Source organism: Petromyzon marinus, chromosome 1 (genome assembly GCF_048934315.1).
Source record: "Petromyzon marinus isolate PM22_M1 ecotype Great Lakes invasive population chromosome 1, UKy_Petmar_22M1.pri1.0, whole genome shotgun sequence".
NCBI lineage: Eukaryota > Metazoa > Chordata > Hyperoartia > Petromyzontiformes > Petromyzontidae > Petromyzon > Petromyzon marinus.
Window position 1 is genome coordinate 30,158,839 of NC_133667.1, and position 24,582 is coordinate 30,183,420.

General features: G+C 51.3%; 1 protein-coding gene across 5 annotated transcripts in view; it reads left to right on the top strand.

Moving 5' to 3' along the window:
* Window positions 1-24,582, top strand: part of MAP2K5 (mitogen-activated protein kinase kinase 5) — a 125,338-nt gene that overhangs the window by 76,830 nt on the left and 23,926 nt on the right. For 3 of the 5 annotated variants that reach the window (XM_032948491.2, XM_032948498.2, XM_032948523.2), the window contains 4 exons: window positions 7,188-7,217; window positions 10,750-10,917; window positions 13,795-13,821; window positions 14,286-14,318. In XM_032948491.2, coding sequence (XP_032804382.2) covers window positions 7,188-7,217; window positions 10,750-10,917; window positions 13,795-13,821; window positions 14,286-14,318 — 258 coding nt within the window. The remainder of the gene's footprint in view (window positions 1-7,187; window positions 7,218-10,749; window positions 10,918-13,794; window positions 13,822-14,285; window positions 14,319-24,582) is intronic. The other 2 variants (XM_032948506.2, XM_032948514.2) reach the window with 1 other exon arrangement.

The window sequence follows — 24,582 nt, forward strand, 5'->3', positions numbered from 1 at the left end:
TCAAATTTAAATTGAAAACTAATTTCTTTTGAACTGCTTTTTTTGTTTAGTTGTTCTTACCCCGCACTTACGATTAGCATGCGAAATAAGTTCAGTATACATACATACATGAGTATTCTGATAATTGCAGTTTTATTAAAAAAAAACACGTTGATATTCATTATATGAATCAGACAATTTCCGTGAATATCGTCGTAACTGCCACGCCGTCAATTCAGAAAAAGTTTGGTAAAGCGCTGATTTCATGGCTAAGGTGTATTCATTGTATTTATCATTGCATACTTTTGTCAACAAATCTGTTTCTTGCAAAAGGGGCAACGATGGGCGTGATATGACAATATAAAAAAACGGACGATACGGTGATTGTGGATTATTTATCATCGTAGTTTCGCCATACAGACATGCCCCACGCCCCAGCTCGTAAGTGTTTTATATATACACACACACACACACATATAAAACATACATAATATATCCACGACTGGGACGCGTGGCATTTCCTGAGCGTTATTAAGTAAATTGCTGCTTTGCCACGGGATTACGGTTGCTAAATGGGTGGCTGCGGGCGGCGGGACAAGGGATGTGCGGCGGTGAAAGGGCCGCTACAATGCGCAAGTTCGTGACCCCTGCACTGTGGACCACGTATGTTTTATTTTGGGTTAAAATCTCCCGTAATCCTTTAAACACTGGACTAATGTATTGTGCGTGCGCATTGGGGCGAGCGTCAGAAATGACTTTTTTTCGCCTAACCTTTCCCTCGCTGTCCGCATTGCGTTTGCTAAGCGTGTGGGAACGCACTTCAAATATTTTATATGGTGGACCAGAGAGAAGTGCACGACTTGAGCACATTGGCACAAGACTGAGGAAAGTGGAAATCAATGACGAAATGTGCAGTGGGGACACCTACGGGATATCTGCCCATGGATCGTGATGATGATGATGATGATAAGGCTGCACCTATTTGAAAACATAATTCGTTTAAATATATATAAATACATATAATTGCAAATGAATAAAACTCATTTCAATGTTTTTCCTCAATCCTTCATTAAAATTGTGAAATATTTTAGAAAATGTGTCTTGACAGTGGGCTGTCAATGGTAATAATAATTATGATTGGAATTTAACATTTGGCTGTAAGATCTGTGGAGGAGCAACGCCAATTTCGAGTCATCGATACATTGTTGCGTGTTGACCTCAACCGTTTGCTTGTTTAGATTTTTAAAATTATTTGCCTTTCACATCCGTCCTACCGTTTCGTCTTCATCTGTCTCGTTCTCGAAATCGCACGGGGTTGTGTTCACGTCTGGACGGCTTTGTAGTCGCGTAGCCGTGTGTGCGAATCGTCACAGACGGCGTTTTAAATCGGCCGCGGAATTTGCGTGGCGCCGCCACCCGCCCCAGAAACCCGCCGGAATGAGCCGCTAAAAACGGTGTGAGTCGATTTAGCTTAAATATCTCATTACTCTGATTTGTATTGAGGCAGATTAATTTTTTTTAATGACAATACCCTTATTAGTGTCTGCTTTATTTGAAAAGCAATTGAATGCATTTGGCAAATGAATCAAATTGGTTACGCTTTGCTGTACAGACAGAGATGGCCCATTAATATTTAAGTACTTTGACAGCGTTAATCACTTTGTTTGAGAGATGCCCGCGCCGCTAAGTGCATTCACTCGTAATTTTCAAAGTGCGTTTTTTTTTTACACCGCTTCACAACACAACGCGTGTTCCATCTCGTTTATTTAACGATTTAAAGTTGAATTTCTATCAAATTTTTTTTTTTAAACAGGCACCGTTTGTTGCATCTCTGGAGAGTCGCCTGCGTAGAGGGGTACCCTTGCGGGGTGCCGCCCTCCTCCGCAAAGTGGGGGGAGGGGGGGGCACGCCGATTGGGCAAGCGGTGTCACGTGACCCGGCGGAATATTGAAAGTGCCATATGGTGACCCGTAAAGAGGATGAGGGTCAGGGGTGGGAGGATGTGGAAAATAACATTTGTAACCATTTCCCTGAGTAACACACACATTTCACTCAAGCAAATCCTGGCCGGAATGGGGGGGGGGGGGAAAAACATTTGAATGCTTGCGTGAACATTTATTTTCTACATACACATGCATATGGATGTTGCGCGCCGCATTCACGAAACAGTGATCGAGCGGAGCGCTTAACGAGGGACGCGGGGAGCTGACGCTTCGGCCTTAAACTTTTAAGCACGAGTTACGCGCCACGTTGCGACGTTTCTCGTTGATCAAAATAAACCATTATATGGATGTAGCGTCGCTGCCCGTCAGGAACTGGTTCCGAATGAGATTATTCTGGAGGGTGCCCGTCGGATTGTTGGAGATTTGTGAGCACAAAACCGTTCTGATGTGGGGGGGGGGGGGGGGGGATTTTTGATACAGGTAGTCAAATATTTTATTCCTCCCCCCGCCGCCCCCCTACACGTTGATGGATTTTGAATTTCCATGCAGCCGAGACGTGGAATTGTCAGAGCCACCAAGAGCGAAGTGCTAAGAGCGCAGTTGAGATTTGTTGACCTGACGAAGGTACAGGGGGCACGGGGGCCAGATACAAAAAAAAATCATTTTCTGGCAGGATATTTGTTTATTGTAAACAATGCGACAAACAGTCGCAGCTTTCAATTTTCGTCATGTGGCATTCAACCTCGAAGCACAAGTGGTTATCTTTTTTGTAAAATTGCTCTAAAACAGCAAAACCTCAATACTACTGTTGTACGCGGTGCGCCCGTGTGTGTGTGTGTCAAGCGGTAGTGTAACGGTTAGCGCGCTGCGAACACGGCGACCTGAGTTCGATTCCCGATTGTGGCAAAACACCATTGAGGATTATCTTAACAGGCCCTGGGATTCCGCTAGGTCGACTCAGCCTTATAATGAGTACCTGGTGCGATCTGTAGTAAACATCAGCATAGGTGAGATAAGAGTGGCCAAGCATGGTGCTGGCCACCCACCCCCTCGTGTGCCATGTAGGCCTTAATAAGTGCTTGCTAATTAATATCACTTGCACCAGCGGTCTGTTAAAGGCTATATGGGGGATCTTTGTCTCTGTGTGTCAAGCACACCAATTAATTTACGTGATTAACATTTTTTTGTGTGAACTGTTCAAGGTCGTCGTGAGAAGTTTGTTAACCTCAGGACACACTGTGAAGACAAAGTAATTAAGGATATGTTATGCCATTAATCGGTAGCGAGCTTTCTATCTGCTTTAACGTCACACTCTACAGGAGCGGAATGGTTTGGTTCACCGATGGCAGGGATGGTGTATAATTTTTAATGTGCAGTAGAAGAGGTAAGGCAATATATAAGTTTAGACTAAATTGTTCACACTCCTTTGAACCACGATTTTTATAGATACCTAAATTCCCCCCTAAAATGTGTGTCCTGCTTTTAGCATATGGGTGGAGGGGCACCACAGCGGTTATCAAACTGCACTATATACCCAGCGACCTGAGTTCATTTCACGAGCCATGTGGCTAACATCACCGGAGATTGATAACTGAGCTGTTCCTACAGCCCACACTGACCAACATGGCAAAGCATGCTCACACAATGTCCACGGCCAACGCGGCATAGGGAGGCCTTAATTTAGTAGTGCATCACCATAGTTATTATTAAGCATAAATTCAACTATATTTGTGCTCAATTAAATCCACCTTGCCCTGAACATAATTAAAATGATTGGGAGAAAATCCTCTAGATATACTGGATGCGCACACACCCACACTGCAGGTTGTGTATGTGGTATCTGAATTAATGACTGCTTGCAGAATGTACACGTATTTACTTTTGCTGTTAAAATGGTGACATTAAGTGCATTACCACCGCTACAACTGTGAAAAGTTTAGAGTTTTTCTCTTGCCAGTGTTGGTTATCTCCGTAAACTTAATTTCTTCCCAGATGGAAAAAAAATACAAATTATAAAATGTGTATTCTTGGTTCTTTCGGTAAAGTGACTTTACCGAAAGAACCAAGAATATGAATCCCTGCAGTCACGAAAGCTTTAAATCAAAATTATAAAATGTGGTTAAACATGCTCTGCAGTGATCAGGCATCACACCACGTAAGCTGGTAACGCTGAGGTTCTGGGTTCAACTCAGGGTTGCAGCCACCCATGATTAAACTGGGTTCGTAAGTTGATGGCCTCAGCCAAGTTATCAATGACTGCACATAACAAAACCCATGATTACATTTCCATAAATTCCAGCTCTTGAGAATTCAACATTATCAGCTTGCCACATTATGGCCTTTGATGTTGTCGCAGTGTATGTGTAAAAATGCGTCCCCAGGTGCACGAATTAACAAAAAAATGTCACTTTGAAGGGATCTCGCATGTAGTTCTGTGAAATCTGCTTCCGCAGACCGTTGTCTAACGTTGGGTGATGCACTGCTGAATGGACATTGCTTCATCTCATGACAAATGGCGGTGGTACAATTGGAATGGCATTGTAGAAAACATTTAAATGTATCCAACTTCTTATGCTTGTTCATCCCGTACCAAAAAAAAAACCCATCACGAGAATTGGTGAAGCTTTCTGCACAACTTCATGATTGATATAATCATAGGTTTGTTTGCAGAAAATTGCGCAGTGGTCTTCTTCGTGCACTGGATGATGCCTAATCAAACACCATGGCATATTTCTTGTTCAGCACGTTCGATTCCATCAGAAGCTAAGCATGGTTGAACCTGGATAGTGCTTGGAATGGTCATCGCCATGCACAAAATCAGATGTAGTAGGCGTTGTTGGCAGCAGAGGGGCAGTGCTGCAGACCAAGACAAAGATCCTCCGTATAGCCTGAACAGACTGTTTGGGCAAGTGCTATTCGCGAGCACCTATGAAGGCCGGCACAGCCAACGAGGGGGTGGGTGACGAGCACCACGCCTGGCCGCCTATGTCTCCCTAAGTGGCGATGTTTACACACTGCACCCGGTACTTATTTGACCTAGGGGAGGCCCAGGACCAGTTCAGATAATCGTCAGCTGTGTTGGCCCGTGAGCTGAAATCGAACTCAAGCCACTGGGTTCGTAGCGCAGCGTGCTAGCCGCTACATGACACCACTATATACTCCACTACAATACACTATACTAGATACTACACCACCCACTATGCTACATTGAGAACGCATTTCTTTAGAACTGATTTTTGTGTTTAGTTTGTTCATCGACCCACACCTCCGATGAGCACGGTTTGCAACATACCATATATGCATCCTCACGCACCCACCTTCACCAGTCCGCACTGACCAGCCTGGTGGTCAAAGCATGGCCAAATGACCCCTGCTTGACATATCTGCAGGAGCACACGGGGGAGGGGAAAGGCCATCGTTCAGCAGTGTATCGGCAAGCAGGCTGCCCATACATATGTCTTCATACTTTACCGTTAATTTCTTTTCAGCAGATTGTTTGCCCCAACTGTGTTGAAAGTAGAAGGGAGGAAAAAAGAAACCCCGTAATCCCCGGCCTATTTAATTGCAGTCTTGACTGTTGTTTTTCCTCCGTAAAGCCATATGGCACCCAGCGAGCTTACAACTAGAGAAAGTTCCGCGGCAGTCTGATGAATATGTATTGAGCCGAAATGCGTTATTAAAACTCACAGATGTTTGATTAATTAAATTGTTTTTTTTATATATATAATGCGAGATTTAATGCAGTGACACGAATTTGAAGAATTTGAAGTTGCAGCTTGGATTGGTCGGGGGCAGCCATTGCCACACGTGATTGAATTGTCAAAACGTTTCCACCTTGCCCCCCCCTACAAAACAAAACCCGCGGTGTAAATCTTTTTCTCCTTTTACAAAATGAAGTAAAAATGGAAGACTGTTTTTTTCATCCATCCGTATTTAGTATTTTTTGCTCCGCAAAATTGTTGCGGGTATTTGTGGCGAGTTTTAGGATGCGGTGGTGGTACGATGTCTGTGGAGGAGTGGGTTAGTTGCGCTGCGCTACGAACCCGCCCAACTTAGTTCGATTCCCGCTGATGTCCAACACCTTTGACTATTCCCCAGCTTGCCTTTGTCACTGGGGAGACAGAGGTGGTCGAGCGCGGTGCTGGCCACCTGCCCTCTTGCGTGGCGTGCTGACTTTCAAAGGTGCCCGCTAATAGCACATGCCCCAAAATTCTGTAACGACTATACGGGGATATCTTTGGCATGATGTCAATAGCCAGTTTAGGTTAAACACTTCCCACGCTATGTCGGTCTTAGCGATCGTTCGATCATAGTCAGTGCCAGTTTTGTGAACGCAGGGAGTATGAATGTGGGAGTATAGTACAGTACAACCGTGGGTTTGGATGCACTGCCTTGCCAGGTAGTGGCCGCAGCAGCCCCTTAAAACCGTTTCATGCATGGTGGTCGCTCTTCAAGGAACCTGTCCGGGCTCAACATTGCCTTAGCTTGCAAGATTCAACCGGATCATTGCACCCCCCGCCCCCCATTGAACACCCTACAACTCGCATCACCATGTTCCCCTTGATAAAACGCTGCTGTCCTTGTTACCATGCAGTCTAATCACAATCCTCACCACAAAACGGAACATTTTTAAGCAAACGGCACAGGTTTTAATTCGCAGCGTGGGTGCGACGTTTGCACTCAACAAAGAAGACGATGACGATGATTATTATTATTTTCACGTGTAATCATTGCCAGAAAACGGCAAACTATGTGGCAAAAGAGCTATAAGCAGATTACGAGCCGAGTAGTATTTAATCCATCTTACCATGCAAAAAATTAATCACGGGCAAAACACTCATCAGCTTTCTGGGCTTTTAAACGCCTTGCTGCGACTGCCTTGCATTCGTCATTGGTCAACGCGCGCGGGGTGTGGGTGGCTCACCAGACCGCGCTCATTTTCTTTCCGTTCACCTTGCAGCTCGTTAGGATTCATTGCATCGCGTTGTGAATTTATCTATTTGTTTGCATTTACGCCCCCCACGGTTACCCGTTCACAAGCCCCGTGACGTGACTTTTGAGTGAGGCTGATTTTTTTCTTGCGTTGAAGCTTGATACTGAATTACGCGCCGGCCTAAATGTTTTAAGGAGAATCGTTGTCGGTAGTAATTAGATGTAAAAGTTAATTCGTTTTTTTGTTCGTTCTCTGCTCTCGCTCTCTGTCTGTCTCTCTCTCTCTCTCTCCCTCCCCCGTTACCCCTCTCCTCCCTCTCATCCATTCTCTAGCTGGCTCTTGGGAGATTCCCGTACCCGCAGGTAAGATTGTTCATTATGTTTGAAAATTAGCTGCTGCAGCACAGACCGCCCCTCTCTCTTTCCCTCTGCTGCCCCCCCCCACCACCCCCCCCCCAAAAAAAAGGGAATAGGAAAAAACATTCCCTGCGATTTCACATCTGGCACGTTTAATATTCTGCTCCATGTAAAAAATTAGCCTTTTGTTTATTAGTGACCTTTTGCTGCTTTTAAATACAATTGCCAAACAGGGTATCGTAGCGAGCGTGCAATCGCACGCTGCCTGGGGATCGCTGCCGTCGGTGGTGTGGTGGTTAGCTGTGACCCCGGCGACCTGTGTTTGATTCACCGCAGTGGCCAACATCGGTGATGGGCTGTATCGGACTCTGTCCGGGGCCTCCCCTCGGTCAACTCGGCCCTTAATGCGTCACCATTGTCATGTATGTACAGGAGCAATTGGGAGACCAACTCAGCTGGGTTTGAATCAGAATCTTTATTCATCTTCATGTGTTGCAGTTAATGCGTAGTACTATAGTCCCAGTGGATTCAATTCATACCCATGATGTACAACACCAGCACCACGCTGGAATTTAATACTCAAACCTGTTCCGACTCTCCCCACCCGAAAGTGAATAGCTGGTGTAGTGCGTAAAACATTATCAATGCGGAGTCAAAGGCAAGCCGGGTATGGTGCTGACCACATCACTCTTATTTTGTGCTGTGTTTGAGTTGATAGGTGTTCACGAACAGCACTTAGCGCATCGGTCTCCAGCTAAATTGGGAGCGGGGGGGAGTTGCCAATGCTACGTACACACACACACACGCAGGGATGTCAAATCGATTTCCGACTTTTGTCCTTACGTTGAGCGCTCTTCGAGGGAGCCACTGGCTTGTTGTACCTCCATTATTGCTTCCCATGACATTCAGGTCACCGTAAGAGATAGTCGTACATATATATGCAGTACAAACACAAGGTGCATAATGCTGTTATTTCGACCCATGTCTAAAAAAATAAAGGTCACTCATTTGAGAACTTCAACCAAAGATCAGTTTGCGAATTGTAGTTTAATTAAATTGCACGGCACACGCTTTGGCTTCGCACGGCTATGCAAGTCTTTATTTATTTTATTGTGGTGGTGGTGGGGGAGGGGGGGGGGCGTCACGCTCGCCTGCACGCCGTCTTTTGCCCGTAGAGCGCGCGCCACTATTGAGACGCGCGTGCGGTGTCTCTTCCCCTGCTCTCTGTAACGTAACGCCGCTCCAGATGATATGTCTGGGGGGGGGGTGCCTTTACCTGGGGGGGACGGTAACAAATGGGTCACGTTGGGAACCCAAACAAGTGTAAAAAAAAAAACAATTTAGCAGGCACATCTGCCACCGCTCGCGCATACCGGTGCAAGGGCTCCGAGAGACCCCAGGCTCCGTGTTCTCTCTCTCTCTGTGGCCCAGCTGCCCCCCCCCCCCCCCAAACTCCCAACCATTTTCACATCCCCTTCTCTCCCCCCCTCACGATCGCCCCATCTCGCCCCCTATTTCTTTCTTTCCTCCCGCAACCTCCCCCCTCCCCTCGGCACCGTGCCCCCCCCCCCGCCCCCCCCACCACCGCAATCTCTCGCCCGGTCTCGCTCCGATTGGTGAAGCGCCACGGCCGTGTGCTTGCGCGTTCACGCGCCCGTTCGCTCGCCCGCTCCGCGCGCCTCTTCCCTCTCGCTCACACGGGGCGATGCTCATTTTTATCCCATCCTCCCGCTGTTCTGTGAGTGGCCACCTGTCGTCGGCCTTTTTACTTAGCGATTCGATTGACCTTTAGCTGTGTGACATCACTGATTATGCCTGAACTGCAGATGCATGCTGGGATTTCCGAGCAGCGGAGGCTACCGCCACCCACTACGCCGCTACACAACCCCCTCTCTCCCTCCGTGTGCCCCCCACCGCTACGCCAAATACCACCGTCACCGCTTTAACACACCGTACCGTGCCCCCCCCCCCCCCACCCCCTTATACTCCCACCCTTCTTGTCTCCCCCGTCGCCATCTCTCTGTCGATCTCCCCCCCCCCGCCCCCTGTCGCTCTCGCTCCATTCCTCCGCCGCATCTCATTTCCTCCCCTCCGTCCTGCGTCGACAAACGTGAAGCGACGGTGTCCAGGCGCGAATCGCAACTAAAACTCCAAACTTCAGTCTTAAGCATCGAGATGTGAAAATGACGCGCGGAGCAAATATGGTAATGATTTGCTTTTCTTAGAGTTTTCATTCTCCTCCGATCCCATGCCCCCCCCCCCCCGGCGGGCAACCTCCCCATCACCCCTCCTCCTCACTGCCCCCACCAACCAACCCCGCCTTTAACACGGCTCTTAAATTAAGTCTAAATTATAATTAAAGTTTCGTAGCGTTAACTGCCAGCCAAAATGAAAAGTTCTCACTGCTCAGGCCAGGAACAGCATGATGCATATTAGTCTATATTTAATAACCTCATTAGATGCTGTGCACCAGCCCACCCCTCGCTTTAAATACTTCCCAATAATTATGATTCCAAAGGGGGGGGGGGGGGGGGGAAGAGATGGCTTACCGAGAAAATTGCAACCGCAATAAGCCGCGCCGGCCGTTAATAACCGTCTCCGTTACAATATGGACATAAAAGGGACGATCTTTTTTTCTTTTTTTTTCCGGCTGTGCCGAAGCCCAAACCCACCTGAGCAGCCCCGCTCTCTCGGCCGCCGTAGTAATTAACCTCGTTAGCGGAAAGGAGGAGAGGCCCGAGTGGGGGGGGGGGGGGGGTGGGGGGGGGGGAGGCGTGGCGGGGATGGGGGAGATCGCTCGCTCCGCAAAAAAAACACGGGGGGGTTTGGACGTGGAGGAAATAAAAACCCCACGTGCGATCGCGTTAGTGGTTGTCGGCAGGGAGGCACATTTTAACCTTTGACTTTAGCAGTGACGAGCCAGCGGAGGTGACCGGCTGGCTCAGCGGTCGCCAGCGCTGCGCTGGTGCGGTTTAAAGGGGCCACTTTGAAGTGGCCTCCGAAGTAGATCTGAGACCTCATCTTCCGGAGCGGTTCCCCAACGCTGAAGCATTTAACTGACGGCAGGATGACAATTGCACACCGCTGAGTTCCTGGCATCCACTCCGAGCTGTGGCCAGCAGAGAGTAAACAAGGTTCCCGTGGCCTGCTGGTCAGTGGTCCCAGAAGGGCTCCAATAACTGCACACATTGAACTGGGTTTTCACTTAGTGTCGCGTGCGGAATAACGTTGAACCTGGATGATTGGCCACGAGCCGGACACTGAGCGCCGCCCAGTGTTGGGTGAGAGGGCCCTGATTCAAGCGAGCCGTGCAGTAGTTCCGTGGTGCCGTCTTTCCGAACCGTTCCCCAAAACGTCGGTCGGGTTCAAGGTCGCAGTTTTGTGTGCCGACGACATCACGCCAACAGTCGCAACCGAGGTGCAGTTGCTGTTGAGAGACGGAAAAAAAACGCAACGTGCGTTGCTCGACGAATTGGTTCTGTCCGGCGGTGGCGCAAGCGGCTCGTTCACCTTGCTGCGAAATTTGCGACCTTCCCAGCCAACGGCTAACGGTCCAGTGGCAAGGGAAACCTTAACTGGTCCTGGGCACGCCCCCTCACGCCCTTCACCGACAATCGCTGACCATCCTGCTAAAGCACGGCCAGACAGCCATCGCGACCAACCAGGGCATGGTGTGAGGCCTTCATCCAGCAGTGGATCGACAAAGGTTCGTACATTCTCATTATCTTATCAAGGGAAACGGCACGGGGTTGGTGCTACAGTCGTCACACTGATTTCCAATGGAGAAGCCACCTCTAGGAATCGTGGCGACCACCTTGGCCCTGTCCTTGTTTGCCACTGGTGCTGCCGGTGCTACTGCTGCTGCTACCATGGGGAAACTGCCGGCTCTTCCGCTGGTGTTGGGCGTTGTGCGTGTGTGCGTGTACGTGTGTGCGTGTACGTGTGTGCGTGTACGTGTGTGCGTGTACGTATGTGCACGCGTGTTTGTGGGGAGCGGTAGTGCAGCGGTTAACGCCGCTGCGCTTCGAACCCGGCGACCCGGGTTCGGTTCCCACTCACACCCAACACCGGTGATGATTATCAGAACCGGTCCTGGACCTCCCCTAGATCGAATCAGCTTCAAATTAGTACCTGGTGTGGTGTGCAAACATCGCCACTGGGGGAGACAAATGCGGCCGGGTTTGGTGCTGGCCACCCACCCCCTCGTGTGCCACAGTGCCGGCCTTCATAGGTGCTCGCTGTCGGCACTTGCCCCAAAAGTATGTTGAGGCTATATGGGGAATATTTGTCTTTATATATTCGTATGTAGGTAAAATTCCTGCGCCCGTGCGATCGTGCCCTTTACCTCAGCGTGTTTGTTTATTCTCGCCTGGTATTTGTGTTTTTTTTTTTCTTTGTTCGAATGCTGTGGAAACTCTTTAAGTTTAAGTCAAGCCGAAAAAAAGCAAAGCGTTTATTAAACTGACTGAACCATAGTAAGAGGCAAAAAAATGTCACCGCCATGCATGATTTGCGAAAGGTGCATGTATGCAGGATTCCGTGCTTGGCCTGCATTACATTTCCCTCTCTTGGCCTAGTTTCACGTTTTTCTGTGTGACCCCCATTCAAAGGAGAAAAGACAAAGCGCTATAAATTCACCGGCCTGGTGGCTCAGCGCTAGAGCGAGCGGGCTCGCAGTCCGGAAGGTTGCGAGTTCAAACCCTGGTTTGCGGGGGGGGGGTTGACTCGGCCCATCATCTTTCTAGGGTAGATAAGCATGGTAACTACTGTGTGGGCAAATGTCATCAGACCTGTTTTGTTATTCTTAAAGAAAAATGTGATACAAGTGCAGAGTGTGCCTAATAAAAAATAGTTAATTTAATTCAGAAATACTGAACAAAAATCATGCATCCCAGGCAGGACCCTCCTGAAAAAAACGCCTTGGTACTTTGCGAGGCTAATCGATAGCTAAGTAATGGCTATTATTAAGTGTTACGATTGATAGCATAAAAATGCAGAAGAGGCTATGCAACATTTCACCTCGTAATTCCAATGTAGAAAACGCGCACCTTAGCAGTTGGAATTTGTTCAGCTCACCTGCAGCCCAAATGCGGGATTTCATGTCTGTGTCGCGCGACGCTCACACGGCAATTGGTGACGTTGGCGTCGCAAGCTGATTGCCGGTAACTACAGCGACCGGTAACTACAGCGACCGGCTACCAGTTCCATTGGAGGTTCATCGGCGTCCTGCGCAGCGTTTCTCCTGGCACCGGCATCGTCAGCCACCATCTATCCAGTGCTGGCTGAAGGCTCTCCCCCGGCCGTGTTCCCTGGCACAGCTCAGGCGAGACACACGCCCACCTCTGCCCGCGCCCACCTCTACACCGCGCAGCCCCTAATGCCGCTCCTAAAGAGCGGTACGTGGCAGATGGCCACGGCATTTTACTTAGTTTTTGTTTGCACATTTGTTTTTATCCTCGTCCCTTTATTGGTCCCCTCTCAAGCCCTCCCTCCCCCCCCCCCTCTCGACGACGCCACGGGAAGTTTTTCTCCGCCGCGTGTTAATCCCTCGCTCGCTCTCCACTGTCGCACATCTTCTCACGTTGCAAACGCCAGAGCGGCGCTCGTTACGGTTCAATTTGCCGTGGGGGCGCGGACGTGCTCCCCCATCAATCCCCCTCCGCCCCCCTCGCCCCCCCACCACTCTTAGCCGCCCCCCCCCCCCACTGCCAGCCCCATCTCAAGCTTCCTGCCGCTCGTGCCGTGTTCCGTGATGCATCTGATTATCCCGCACGTCGTATTTCTCGCGGATTCGTCCTGCCCGACCCCCCCCCCCCCCCTTCCCCGCCCCTCACTGCTTGGCGGGTAAAGAGCGATAAACATTTGTGTGTTTTCATTATGTAAATGGGCTTAACATATGCCTGTGTGTGGCCTGGAGCGGCCGGGTAATGGGTGAGCTTTGCCTCTTCTTCACCCTCCTCCCCCTCCTGCCGCTTTCTCTCTCTCTCTCACTCTCTCCCATCTCCCTCGCTCGCTCGCTCGCTCTCAGCCGCCCGCGCTCTCTGGCTCCCAAGCCTCTCGGCTGTTGCTTGTTTGCGCGTCCCCTTCCACCCCCCCCCCCCGTCCCATCTGTCTCGTCCCGGTGCTTTGTTGTGCCACCTCTTCCTCACACCTGTCACCCTCGCGCGCACACCGCAGCAGCAGCAGCAGCAGCCTCGCTCCTGTCCCTGCCCCAACGCTCGCCGCTCCCCGCGTTCCTCCTCCCCCCGAACTCCTCCCGCTGCCAGACTTTGATGGCCCCGCCCCGAGCGGACGTACCGTGAAGAAGAGCTTCGTGGGTCATCGGATTTCTCCAGGATGAATAACGATTCTGATTAAGCCGAAATTGTAAATCCTCCTTCAGCGGCATTTTTCATGTTGCTGTTGTTGTTATTGTTGTTGGTACAAAGCCAGTGTTTTGCCCCGCTGCACAGGTGTATGACCCGCACCAGCGAATAAACGAGAGCTGGCCGCGGTTGTTGTTGTTTGCTTGCGCCGCTCTGTTCAATCGCTAATCGTCTCTTCTCTTTCACACTTTGTTCCCGTTCCACACGGTTATTTCCAGATCCAGAAGAATCAGGGTTCACTAATGGTAAGGATCTCGATGTCATGTTGTAAATTCCTTGTGTGTGTTGCTTTATATATATAAAAAAAGGGAAATAAATAATGAAATTTAAAAATCTCAATTTCCCACACCCGTTGGCGATTCGTTAGCATGCCTGAATGCCCAGCCTTAAACGGGCGAGCGTTTCTGGGAGGAATTGCATGGCGGTTACAGTTTTATTGAACAACGGGGTGTTACGCCCAGAAGTGATCATTACGTCTCTGCTAAATGGGGCGCGGGTTTCATACTCCGGGGTAAAAAATGTGCGGGGATGAAATTTTGATTAATTCTGCTGATTGGATTTTACACTATCCCAGCTCTGTAATCTTTAATGATGTCACCACGCAGCCACTAAATCCTGTTCATTGATCGTTTTATATTCTGTTTTTGTAACCTGGCCCTCTCTCCCGTCGTCCGCCCTGATGTTTTATTTTTATGCCTCTATTCCGCAGCCATTGCAGCTGCTGCAATGCATCGTGGTTGAGGTGAGTCCGCGTGCCGGTAACCCGCCGGTGTTTACCACCGGTAACCCGCCGGTGTTTACCACCGGTAACCCGCCGGTGTTTACCGACGCCGCGCAAACACCGCCCGGGCGGTTGCCTCATCTCCGCGTGGAGCGTTACACAAAAGTCTGGGCACGATCAAAACGCTGCATTTTTTTTTTGTTACCCCAAAGAAATTCGACGCCGTCGTGAAAACCGCGACCTTTCTGCGCAAGCCCCCCCGTTGCCGCGTCCGGGCGAAAATAAACTAACTCGCCGCCGTGGGGTCACGCGCGCTCCCCATTAAAGTCAAATATCGCGCTCGTAGCAAACGCCCGCGCGCGACGCGGCGAAGCGCCGGGTCGCGATCGCGGGGAAACCGACGGACGGACGGACGGACGGGCGGACGGGCGGACGGTCGTTGGCTGCCCCAGCGGCGGGCTTGAAATTAAGCCGGCCGGCGGGCGGGCGGGCGGGCGGCCGGCGAGGGCTTTAACGGCCGCTCGCCGAGCTGTAAAGAAGATGCGCCGCGCCGCGTGTTTGCGCGGAAGCGCCCCGGCACGCGGCCGATCGGGGGCTCGGCATCCGTCGCTAACGGCCGGGCGGTGCCCGCTCGCCCCCGTGGCTGCGGGCCATTTTCGAGTTGACAAGCAGTATTTTGAGGTCAGACAGTCCATTAAGAAACAGTTAATGAAGAGAGCACGGGAAGGCTCGGGCGGGAGAAGGGAGAGAGAGAGAGAGAGATGGGGTGGGGGGGGGGCGGATGGGTGGGGGCTGAGGGGTGGGGTGGGGGGAGCGAATGAGCGAGAAAAGAAATACGTTTCCTTTCACCCCGGCCCCTGCTTAATGACGCTGGGAGAACGTGATGGATGGCCACGTGTTTTTGCCGCAACATCGCTCTTTGGCGGAGTTTTGTGTCTGAAATGCGGGGGTGCGCGATCGCGCGCCAGCCCAGCAACGTTGGCGCCCCTCGTACAGGACAAATGCGGGGGGGGGGGGGGGGGGGTTCATATAAATCATCGCTCTTGTACTTCGTGCGCACGCTTGTACGCATGCTCACGTGCACCAGCAGCAGTCATAAACAACGTACAGCCACATGTCAAGCCACTGCTGGATGAAGGCCTTCCCGCACGCCGAGTGGGTCGTAGGAGTTGCTGGACCATACTTCACCACGCTTCTCGGGCGTGAATTGGCGAAGAGGAGGGCCCCCGTGCGATTGCGATGTAAATCGCCACTGATGTTGTCAGTGACCAGGAATCAAACTGAGGCTTCTGGCTTCGTGGCGACGTAATAAGGAGTGTTACACGGCCGAGGTCAGAATGCGTCCCATCACACGCGGTCAGAGGAGATCTGAGCCGAGTTCGACGCCACACTGATCTGGTCAGTTTTTATTATTTTGTAAATGTGATTTGATGTTGGCATTAATACATTGCGATTGGCAGATCGTGCTCACTGTCAAACCCTGTTAACTAACAACACCCGAAGAGGAAAATTTATCAAAACACTTTCAAAGATGGTCCAATCGTTTGTTCAGGATGTAATCCAATCGATCTGAACTAAACATCTTTAAGATTAATGCTGATCCAAACATACATCGTGTCTCATAATTAATATTTCATTTTGCACTCACTGGCAGATTTTTAACAACATACAATTTGTTCAACAAACACAGCAGTCGATAGATCATAACTGGTGATGATGATTATGATGATGAAACACAGATAGGGAGTAGCGGTGGTGAGCACACTGCGCTATGAGCCTGACAACCTGAGTTTGATTGCCGGTTAAGACCAACGTCAACAGCAGGTATTTTCTGCAGTGGTGTTTCTGCCACCCCTCTCTTCACCAACCCTCGCTGACCAATGTGATGAAGTGTGGTCACACAACCCCCGTGGCGACACCGTGCGGGGAGGCCTTCATCCAGCAGTGGATTGACGAAGGGGCCGTCGGTTAATTCAGTGTAAGCACAAACGATGCGATGGTTTGTTTGCCACAGCCCGGTTTGAAAACTCATTTCTTTTAGAACTGCTCTTTGTGTTCATTTTTTTGTCCTTCCCCCGCACTTGCGATTAGCGTGGTCGGCTTACGTATGGTGCGAAAGAAGTTCAACGTACGTGCGTACATACACGGATCAGGTGTCCCGTGAGCTCCGCGACAGCTCTAGTAGTTTGTGCACTGCACTCCAATCCCGGTGACCTGGGTTCAGCTGCTGTCCTCGGTGGAAACTGGTCTCCGAACTTCCACCGAGCCTTCCTTAGGTCAGCTCCGCCCGGACGCGGTTACATTGTGCAATGCGCCAACAATAAACCGTGGAGAGACAAAGGCGATCAGGCGTGCATCGTGCTGCTGGATCCACCGCCCCCACTTGCGCGTTGCTCCGGCCTGAATGGACGCTCGCTGCCATAGCCTAAAAGGGGTAACTGGGGGCACCTTTGTCTCTCTTGTGCATCTCTGCTGCAGAAGGCTCCGGGTTCCGTCGCTCCGACGAAAGTGGCCGTGGGGCAAGAGCCGCCGCCGCTTGCTCGATCGAGCGTTTTCTGAACGGCGCGCGGTGTCGAGCGCGCGACGTCATACAGTGGGGATCTTATGCTTTTGGCCATTCCTGGGAATTGACACGACTTAAATGCCTCTCTCCGCCGGGCCCGCCGTTGAAGCCGGGCATAACCCTGCATCGACGGCACCACGGCCTGCGTCTCGGCGTCTGGTCTGGCGTCGTATAAAAACGAGGAGGAGGACAGGAGGAGCGCGTGCGCGCTGCGTGCGTTGAAGGCAAAGGTGCAGCCCTGCACTTGCTTGCTCGTACCATCGTTGACGGAAATGGCATCCGCTAGAGGGTGTTTTGGCCTACTCTCCCGTGCTTGCCAGATGTTTTGGAAGAGCCGGGAGTACGCACAAATTACCCCACCGCTTGTAACCGACTTGCTGATGGCCTTGGCTGTGGTGTGTACCCGTTGGTAATGCTGTGGGGGAACACAGGCCGAAGAGTGTGGTAGATTTAAGAAATTTGCTGATTGTTTCAACGACCTCACCGGGAGATCGGGTGCAACCGGCAACTTCGGGATCTGCAAGTCCTCGCGCGCGAGCCGCTATGTCGAGGCAGCAACCTAAAACCTTTGCGTAATGGACGTGAGCGGAACAATACATTGTTAGGTGTGCGCTTCGATGTGAAGGATGGGGGGACCTAATTTCTCGACGAATATTTTACATATACTTAGTTTTTTCGGTAAAGTCACGTTGAAGGGAAACAACAAAATAATACTGCAGTCACGAAAGCTTTAAATCAGAATATTTTACATTTCACAGGGAAACCAAAGTTAGGTGGCAAATGACAAGCAATGTATGTATGCTGAACTTCTTTTGCACCGTACGTAGCCAACCGTTGCTAAACGGAGGTGCGGGGGAAGGACAACAAACTAAACACAAAAAGCAGTTAGTTCTCAATCTAGATTGTGCATAGCTCCAGTGGCTTCCTAATATCGAAAGGAAGAGTATTCCAGATGGCCGCAGAAGCGCATCCGAAAGTGCGTAATGCCGTGACCGTCTTTGTTCGATGGGCCAGCCAAAAGCCGCTGCGAGGATGACCGGAGTAAATAGCGACAGCCCCAGCAGCCAAGAGAGGTGGTGCTGGATGGGGTGCCACGGTGGCGAGGGGCCCCACGGTGGCGAGATGTTAATGACCTCGCCTAGTATGCAGGAGGTCGTGGGTTCTATCCCGACCCTGACAATGCCTGTATATCTGGGGATTGTGCGTGTCTCTCCCCGTGGTCGCGTAGATTTTTGCTCAAGGTCCTTTGGTTTTTTCTCTCCACGTTTAGAATCAACGTGCGTTTAGAGTATTTTTCGCTGCTCTAAACTTCCGCATGATAAGGCACTTCGTTGAGCTGTCATTTGTGGCCAGGTCACTTCTGAAAGAGAACCATACAGTTCAGTGGGCCTTACTTGGTAAAGGAAAAAAATTGTTTAGTCTTAGTTTAATAGTTTACGCGGCGTGGCGGCTCTGGGAATATTTTAAAATATTTTCCGGGCGGCGGCCGCTCCACTCATCGGATTACAGCGTTCTCGCCGTTACCCCCACGGCAGCATCCACGCGTCCGCTCGCCCCGCACGTGTAGCTGCGGTACAGGTATATAAAACCACTGCCCCCGCCGCCCCACCAGATTAATAGAACGAAAATCCATGACTGCTCCCTTCCTCCTTGGTCCTGGCGCACCGCCCACGTGCTGCACGGCGGATAAACTCTCAACAACTCGCGACTTTTTTCCGCGAGCGCCCGCGGTAGTGGGCGGTAGCGGCGACGGCGGCCCTGAGAATGGCACCCGCGAGAGCCGCGGAGGCTCAGATTGTTTGATTATTTATGGAGCGGGGGGGGGGGCCTTCCCGTGCCGTGCTGTCCGACCGCTCTCTGTCCCGGGGCTAGAGAGGCGATCGACCGCTGCGGGGACGAATGACCGCTATCGGCGAGAGGAGCCGAGCGGCTGGGGAGCAGTTTCCCCTCCACAACGTTTTCCAGGGGAGCCACCGTAATTAAAGCTAGCGTGAGGAAATACGGAGCCTGCCACCCTGGACGTGTAAACAGCGATGGCTTTTAGCGTTGTGTTGGCGAGAGTGACAATCGGGAAGGGACGGTTTATTTATATTTTTGTCAGCGCTACCGTGGTGGTTTATACGTAGTCCCGACGCTCGCGTTGATGGGGTGAGTGGATCGTGCCGAGATCAAGTGCGTACGCGAGTGCCTGTGTGAGTGCCTTTGTTGGGGAGCGGTAGTGGTAGCGGTTAGCGCGTTGCGCTACAAACCCGGCGGCCCGAGTTAGATTCCCGCCCATGACCATCACCAGTGACGATTATTTGTACCAGTTCTGGGCCTCCCCTAGTAGGTCGACTTAGCCTTAAAATGATTACCTTGTGCGGTGTGTAAACATCGCCACTGGGGAGACAAAGGCGGCCGGGCGTGGTGCTGACCACCCACCCCCTCGTGTGCCGTGCGGGCCTTCATAGGTGCTACTCGCTAACAGCACTTGCCACAGCAATCTGTTAAGGCTATACGGGAGGGATCTTTGCCTTTAATGGCCTTTCTAGGCGCTTGGTAACAGCACTTTCGAAAAAAGTCCATAAGGTTACACGGGGAGGATCCTTGTTGTTGTTGAGCCTGTCTATGTGAGGGTGTGTGCACGTATGACTCATTAGGTGATCGCGGCCGACTATGTAGGCTGCACGGTGGATGTTTGATTTTGTACAGTGAGGGAAAAAGTATTTGATCCCCTGCTGATTTTGTACGTTTGCCCACTGACAAAGAAATGATCAGTCTATAATTTTAATGGTAGGTTTATTTGAACAGTGAGAGACAGAATAACAACAACAAAATCCAGAAAAACGCATGTCAAAAATGTGATAAATTGATTTGCATTTTAATGAGGGAAATAAGTATTTGACCCCTCTGCGAAACATGACTTAGTACTTGGTGGCAAAACCCTTGTTGGCAATCACAGAGGGCAGACGTTCCTTGTAGTTGGCCACCAGGTTTGCACACATCTAAGGAGGGATTTTGTCCCACTCCTCTTTGCAGATCTTCTCCAAGTCATTAAGATTTCAAGGCTGGCGTTTGGCAACTCGATCCTTCAGCTCTATCCACATAGTTTCTATGGGATTAAGGTCTGGAGACTGGCTAGGCCACTCCAGGACCTTAATGTGCTTCTTCTTGAGCCACTCCTTTGTTGCCTTGGCCGTGTGTTTTGGGTCATTGTCATGCTGGAATACCCATTCACGACCCATTTTTAATGCCCTGGCTGAGGGAAGGAGGATCTCACCCAAGATTTGACGGTACATGGCCCTGTCCATCGTTCCTTTGATGCGGTGAAGTTGTCCTGTCCCAGAAGCAGAAAAAAACCCCCAAAGCATAATGTTTCCACCTCCATGTTTGACGGTGGGGATGGTGTTCTTGGGGTCATAGGCAGCATTCCTCCTCCTCCAAACACGGCGAGTTGAGTTGATGCCAAAGAGCTCCATTTTGGTCTCATCTGACCACAACACTTTCACCCAGTTGTTCTCTGAATCATTCAGATGTTCATTGGCAAACTTCAGACGGGCAAGTATATGTGCTTTCTTGAGCAGGGGGACCTTCCGGCCGCTGCAGGATTTCAGTCCTTCACGGCGTAGTGTGTTACCAATTGTTTTCTTGGTGACTATGGTCCCAGCTGCCTTGAGATGATTGATAAGATCCTCCCGTGTAGTTCTGGGCTGATTCCTCACCGTTCTCATGATCATTGCAACTCCACGAGGTGAGATCTTGCATGGAGCCCCAGGCCGAGGGAGATTGACAGTTCTTTTGTGTTTCTTCCATTTGCGAATAATCGCACCAACTGTTGTCACCTTCTCACCAAGCTGCTTGGCAATGGTCTTGTAGCCCATTCCAGCCTTGTGTAGGTCTACAATCTTGTCCCTGACATCCTTGGAGAGCTCTTTGGTCTTGGCCATGGTGGATAGTTTGGAATCTGATTGATTGATTGCTTGCTTCTGTGGACAGGTGTCTTTTATACAGGTAACAAGCTAAGATTAGGAGCACTCCCTTTAAGAGTGTGCTCCTAATCTCAGCTCGTTACCTGTATAAAAGACACCTGGGAGCCAGAAATATTTCTGATTGAGAGGGGGTCAAATACTTATTTCCTCATTAAAATGCAAATCAATTTATAACATTTTTGACATGCATTTTTCTGGATTTTTTTTGTTATTCTGTCTCTCACTGTTCAAATAAACCTACCATTAAAATTAGAGACTGATCATTTCTTTGTCGCTGGGCAAACGTACAAAATCAGCAGGGGATCAAATACTTTTTTCTCTCACTGTATGTGCATCCATGTTTGTATATGTGTGTATGTGCACGTGTGTCTGTGAGCGTATTATAAATATGTATGTGTGTGTTTGAGTGGGGAGCGGTGGCACAGCAGTTAACGCACTTGCACAACAAACCCCGGTGACCTGATGACCCGAGTTTAACTCTCACCTACAGCGAAGATCTCCTATCGAGCGATACATATCTGAACCCGTCCTTAGTGACCCCCGCCCCCCCAAAACTTTTCCCGAACCCGCACCCGACCGGCGCAACTAATTTTTGGTCAAGCAGCTCCCACGTCTGACGCGGCGTGGGAAGGCCCTCATCTAGCAGTGGATCGCACAGAGGCGGCGGATTGCGACGGGGCGTTTATTCATCGTTGGCAGTCACGATGTTTGTTTATCCCCGGGCGCCCGGTGGATACTGCAGCATCGAGGAGCGCGAGCCCCTCTGCTCCGCCTGCCTCATTGGCCATGCGTCTCACGCCTGACACGTGTTAATAATTTAGCTTACGCCATTAAAGTGCCAAATAAAAAGAGCAACATTGAGGCCACCTTTATCTAATTCCCCGGGAATCCGCGCGTCGGTCACATAACGATTTCCTGTTTAATGGAGCGACGGGAAACGTGCGTGGCTCGTTAACGCGCTTAAGTAAGTGAACGGGGCTCGGCCTGGGAGCTGGAGTGGGTGGATCACCCAGGGATGGGAAGCCTTGATGCGTCTCCATGCCTCTGAGCCTCCCGTCTGCCCAGTGGTGAAGCGGCGCCTCGAGGTGCGGGGGGGGGGGGGGGGTGACGCCTGGCGCAGGGTCAGTACGGCAACCAACTGGGTTTCTCCGAGCACTGTATCGATCTGCTGGACATGTGTGAAAAATGAGCTTCATAGCTCTTCGGGTTCCTCTGGCATGTATAAATATTCCGATTCGGATCTGGTGGCGAGGCGAAGGCAGTTCGGCGTAGAGAAACGCGGGCTCAGAACGACTGCGAGTTCGGGACCCCGTGGAATTGCGCGGGGTGCTTGGGCAGGGACAACGGCGCTGCCGAGACAGCGGCGTGGAACCGGACGTGGCCCACAGCACCGTTCGCCATTACCTGAGGGCCGCTCGTCGTCTGCCAGGGGCACGACGGTACCCGTCGACTACCTCGCAACTCCGATCGATCGACTGACCTGGGCACGACACGGCGCCAGAAGGCACGACGGCCGGCGGTCGAGGCCAACAGCAGAGTGTACAGCCGAAGGAGGGAAACGGCTCTGGGGTGGGGACAGGGCGGAAGGCGTCCGCCCCAGAGAGAAATTAGGCTCGTCTGGCGACAGCAAGATGGGCTGTTGCATCGCAAGGGCCGTGAAGAATGGCAACTGCTCCAGCAGTGGATTGAGTCCGGCTGCTGCTGATGATCATGAACTTGTTGCTTAACCACGACGGCAATGGCACCTCCCCCCCCCCCCTTCACCTCCACTGTTGCCATGAGCACTTGCTCGGTAACAAATGCGCACTGTAGTGGGTTAACGTTTCAGGCATTGGCTCCTTGTCAGCCAGGGGAGGGAGGAAAGAGTCTGGGCGGGGGGGGGGGGGGGGGGGGGTGCAGATGGGGCTCATCCACAGCAGCCTCTCCTCTCCATAACACCAATGCTCCCCGCGAGTCTGCCCATCGTCCCCGCGCGCATTTTAAATTGAACACAAAAAAATATCGCAGCCCCAAAGGCCCCGGCATACGCCAAGTGGCCCACAACAACAACGACAACAACAAACGGCAACTCCTAAAGTCACTTTGCGTGTGCTCGCGTTGGTTTTTGGGCAAGCGTGCACGTGTCGCCGCTCACGCCCAGCGTGTGACACTGCTGCCCCGATCGGTGCCCCCCCCCCACCCCCCCTGCCGGCCTTCTGCTGTCTTCGTCCTCCTCCATTCTCCTGCGCCCGCCTCCCCACGGACTCCTCTCTCCCGGAGTGTTAATGGCCTAAGTGGTGAGGCCTGGCCCCGGTCACCCACTAAAACTCGGGGCGTTTCTCCGTTGTCTGATGACGGTCGGGTTTGGCTTGGGATGCGGTGAGAGCGGGGTGGGGGGGGGCAGTGCATGGTGGGGGGTTACGAGATGGAAGGGGGGGGGTTGGATGGAAGGAGGAGGTGGGGGGGATGGTAATTAATAATTAAACGGTTCCGGTTGTAATGGGTTGACCTCGCTGCGCAGATCATTACTCACGCAGCACGGGCCGGCGTCTGTGCGGCGCCCTGAGTCTCGTGCCCCCCCCCGCGTCGCCACACACCCGCCCCCCACAACGGTGTTGCCCCATGGTCCCCCCAGTGTTGCCCGATGTTATCACTCCCCCGCTCGCCCCCCCGCCCCCCCCCCCCGCTTCCGCGCCATCCCATGCTGTTCAATCCTCTGTCGTTCATTTTCTGCCCCTGTGCTGCCCTGTGTCCCCCGCTGTGCCGTCACGTGGGTCTCTCAAGCAGCACTGGACCATGTCTGCCCCTGCTCCTCTTTGCTGACTCATGTGTGCGCTCACTGCTTCCCGGTGCTACCTCCACCTTTTCCTTCACCCTCCCCATGTCCCACGATCCCAACTCCATCGCTTTGCCTGCGTTGACCGCCACGTGCCTCCCAATGTACCCCGTGCTCCCCTTCCCGGTCCGGGGTAGACATTCTATAATTGGCAGGACCCATTTCACGCATCACAGAATACTCGTCCGATTTTTAGGGAATGCCGTGCCGATGTTTCCGTCACCAAGAACATGGAAATTCGCCAAGATGGTGATGCTGTTTGCGGCCGTTTCATCAAATACATCGTGGTGTGAATCAGCCTTGTAGAGTATCGCCTACTCTACTTCGGCGCATTCCCTTAAGATTTTGGTTGTACCGTCAACCTCTTGCAGAGTGTTGTTCGTGTAAGAATCTCCTGGTGGTTGCTCGTTGTAGAGATATACCTCTGCATGCAAACTGCAAAGCACAAGTTTATTTTCAGTGACATTTCCTCGTAAAAAAACATTGTGATGAGGCTTTGTACCAACTTAACTGTTCAATTCGCGTCGTATTTTATGTTAAATTAAATTTTGAAAGCCCTCGTTTAGATAGAGCAATGTGATGTGAAAGGGAGTCCTCTCACCAATAACATCCGGGAAGCCAGAAATATTTGTGTAATCGAGTCGTGACTGTGCCGATTAGCCCCAAATGGTCAAGATCCCATCCGCATTTTCCGCGTGAAAATGAATTCTGCTCATTAACACAATTCTGCAAGGCCAGAAGGCCGGGAGGACAAAATACAACGCGTGCTAGGTTTTCGTCGCCAAGACAGGGATTTGTAATCGATGCGTGGGTTAGGCTGCGGAATGTCGCAAAGGGTTGTGTTCCGATGGAGACTTTGGCTTAGCTGCGACCCAGAGGCTCAGGCCCCAGGTTTCAACGGTTCCAGTATACTTCGAACACAGGGACTTTACCGTCTCA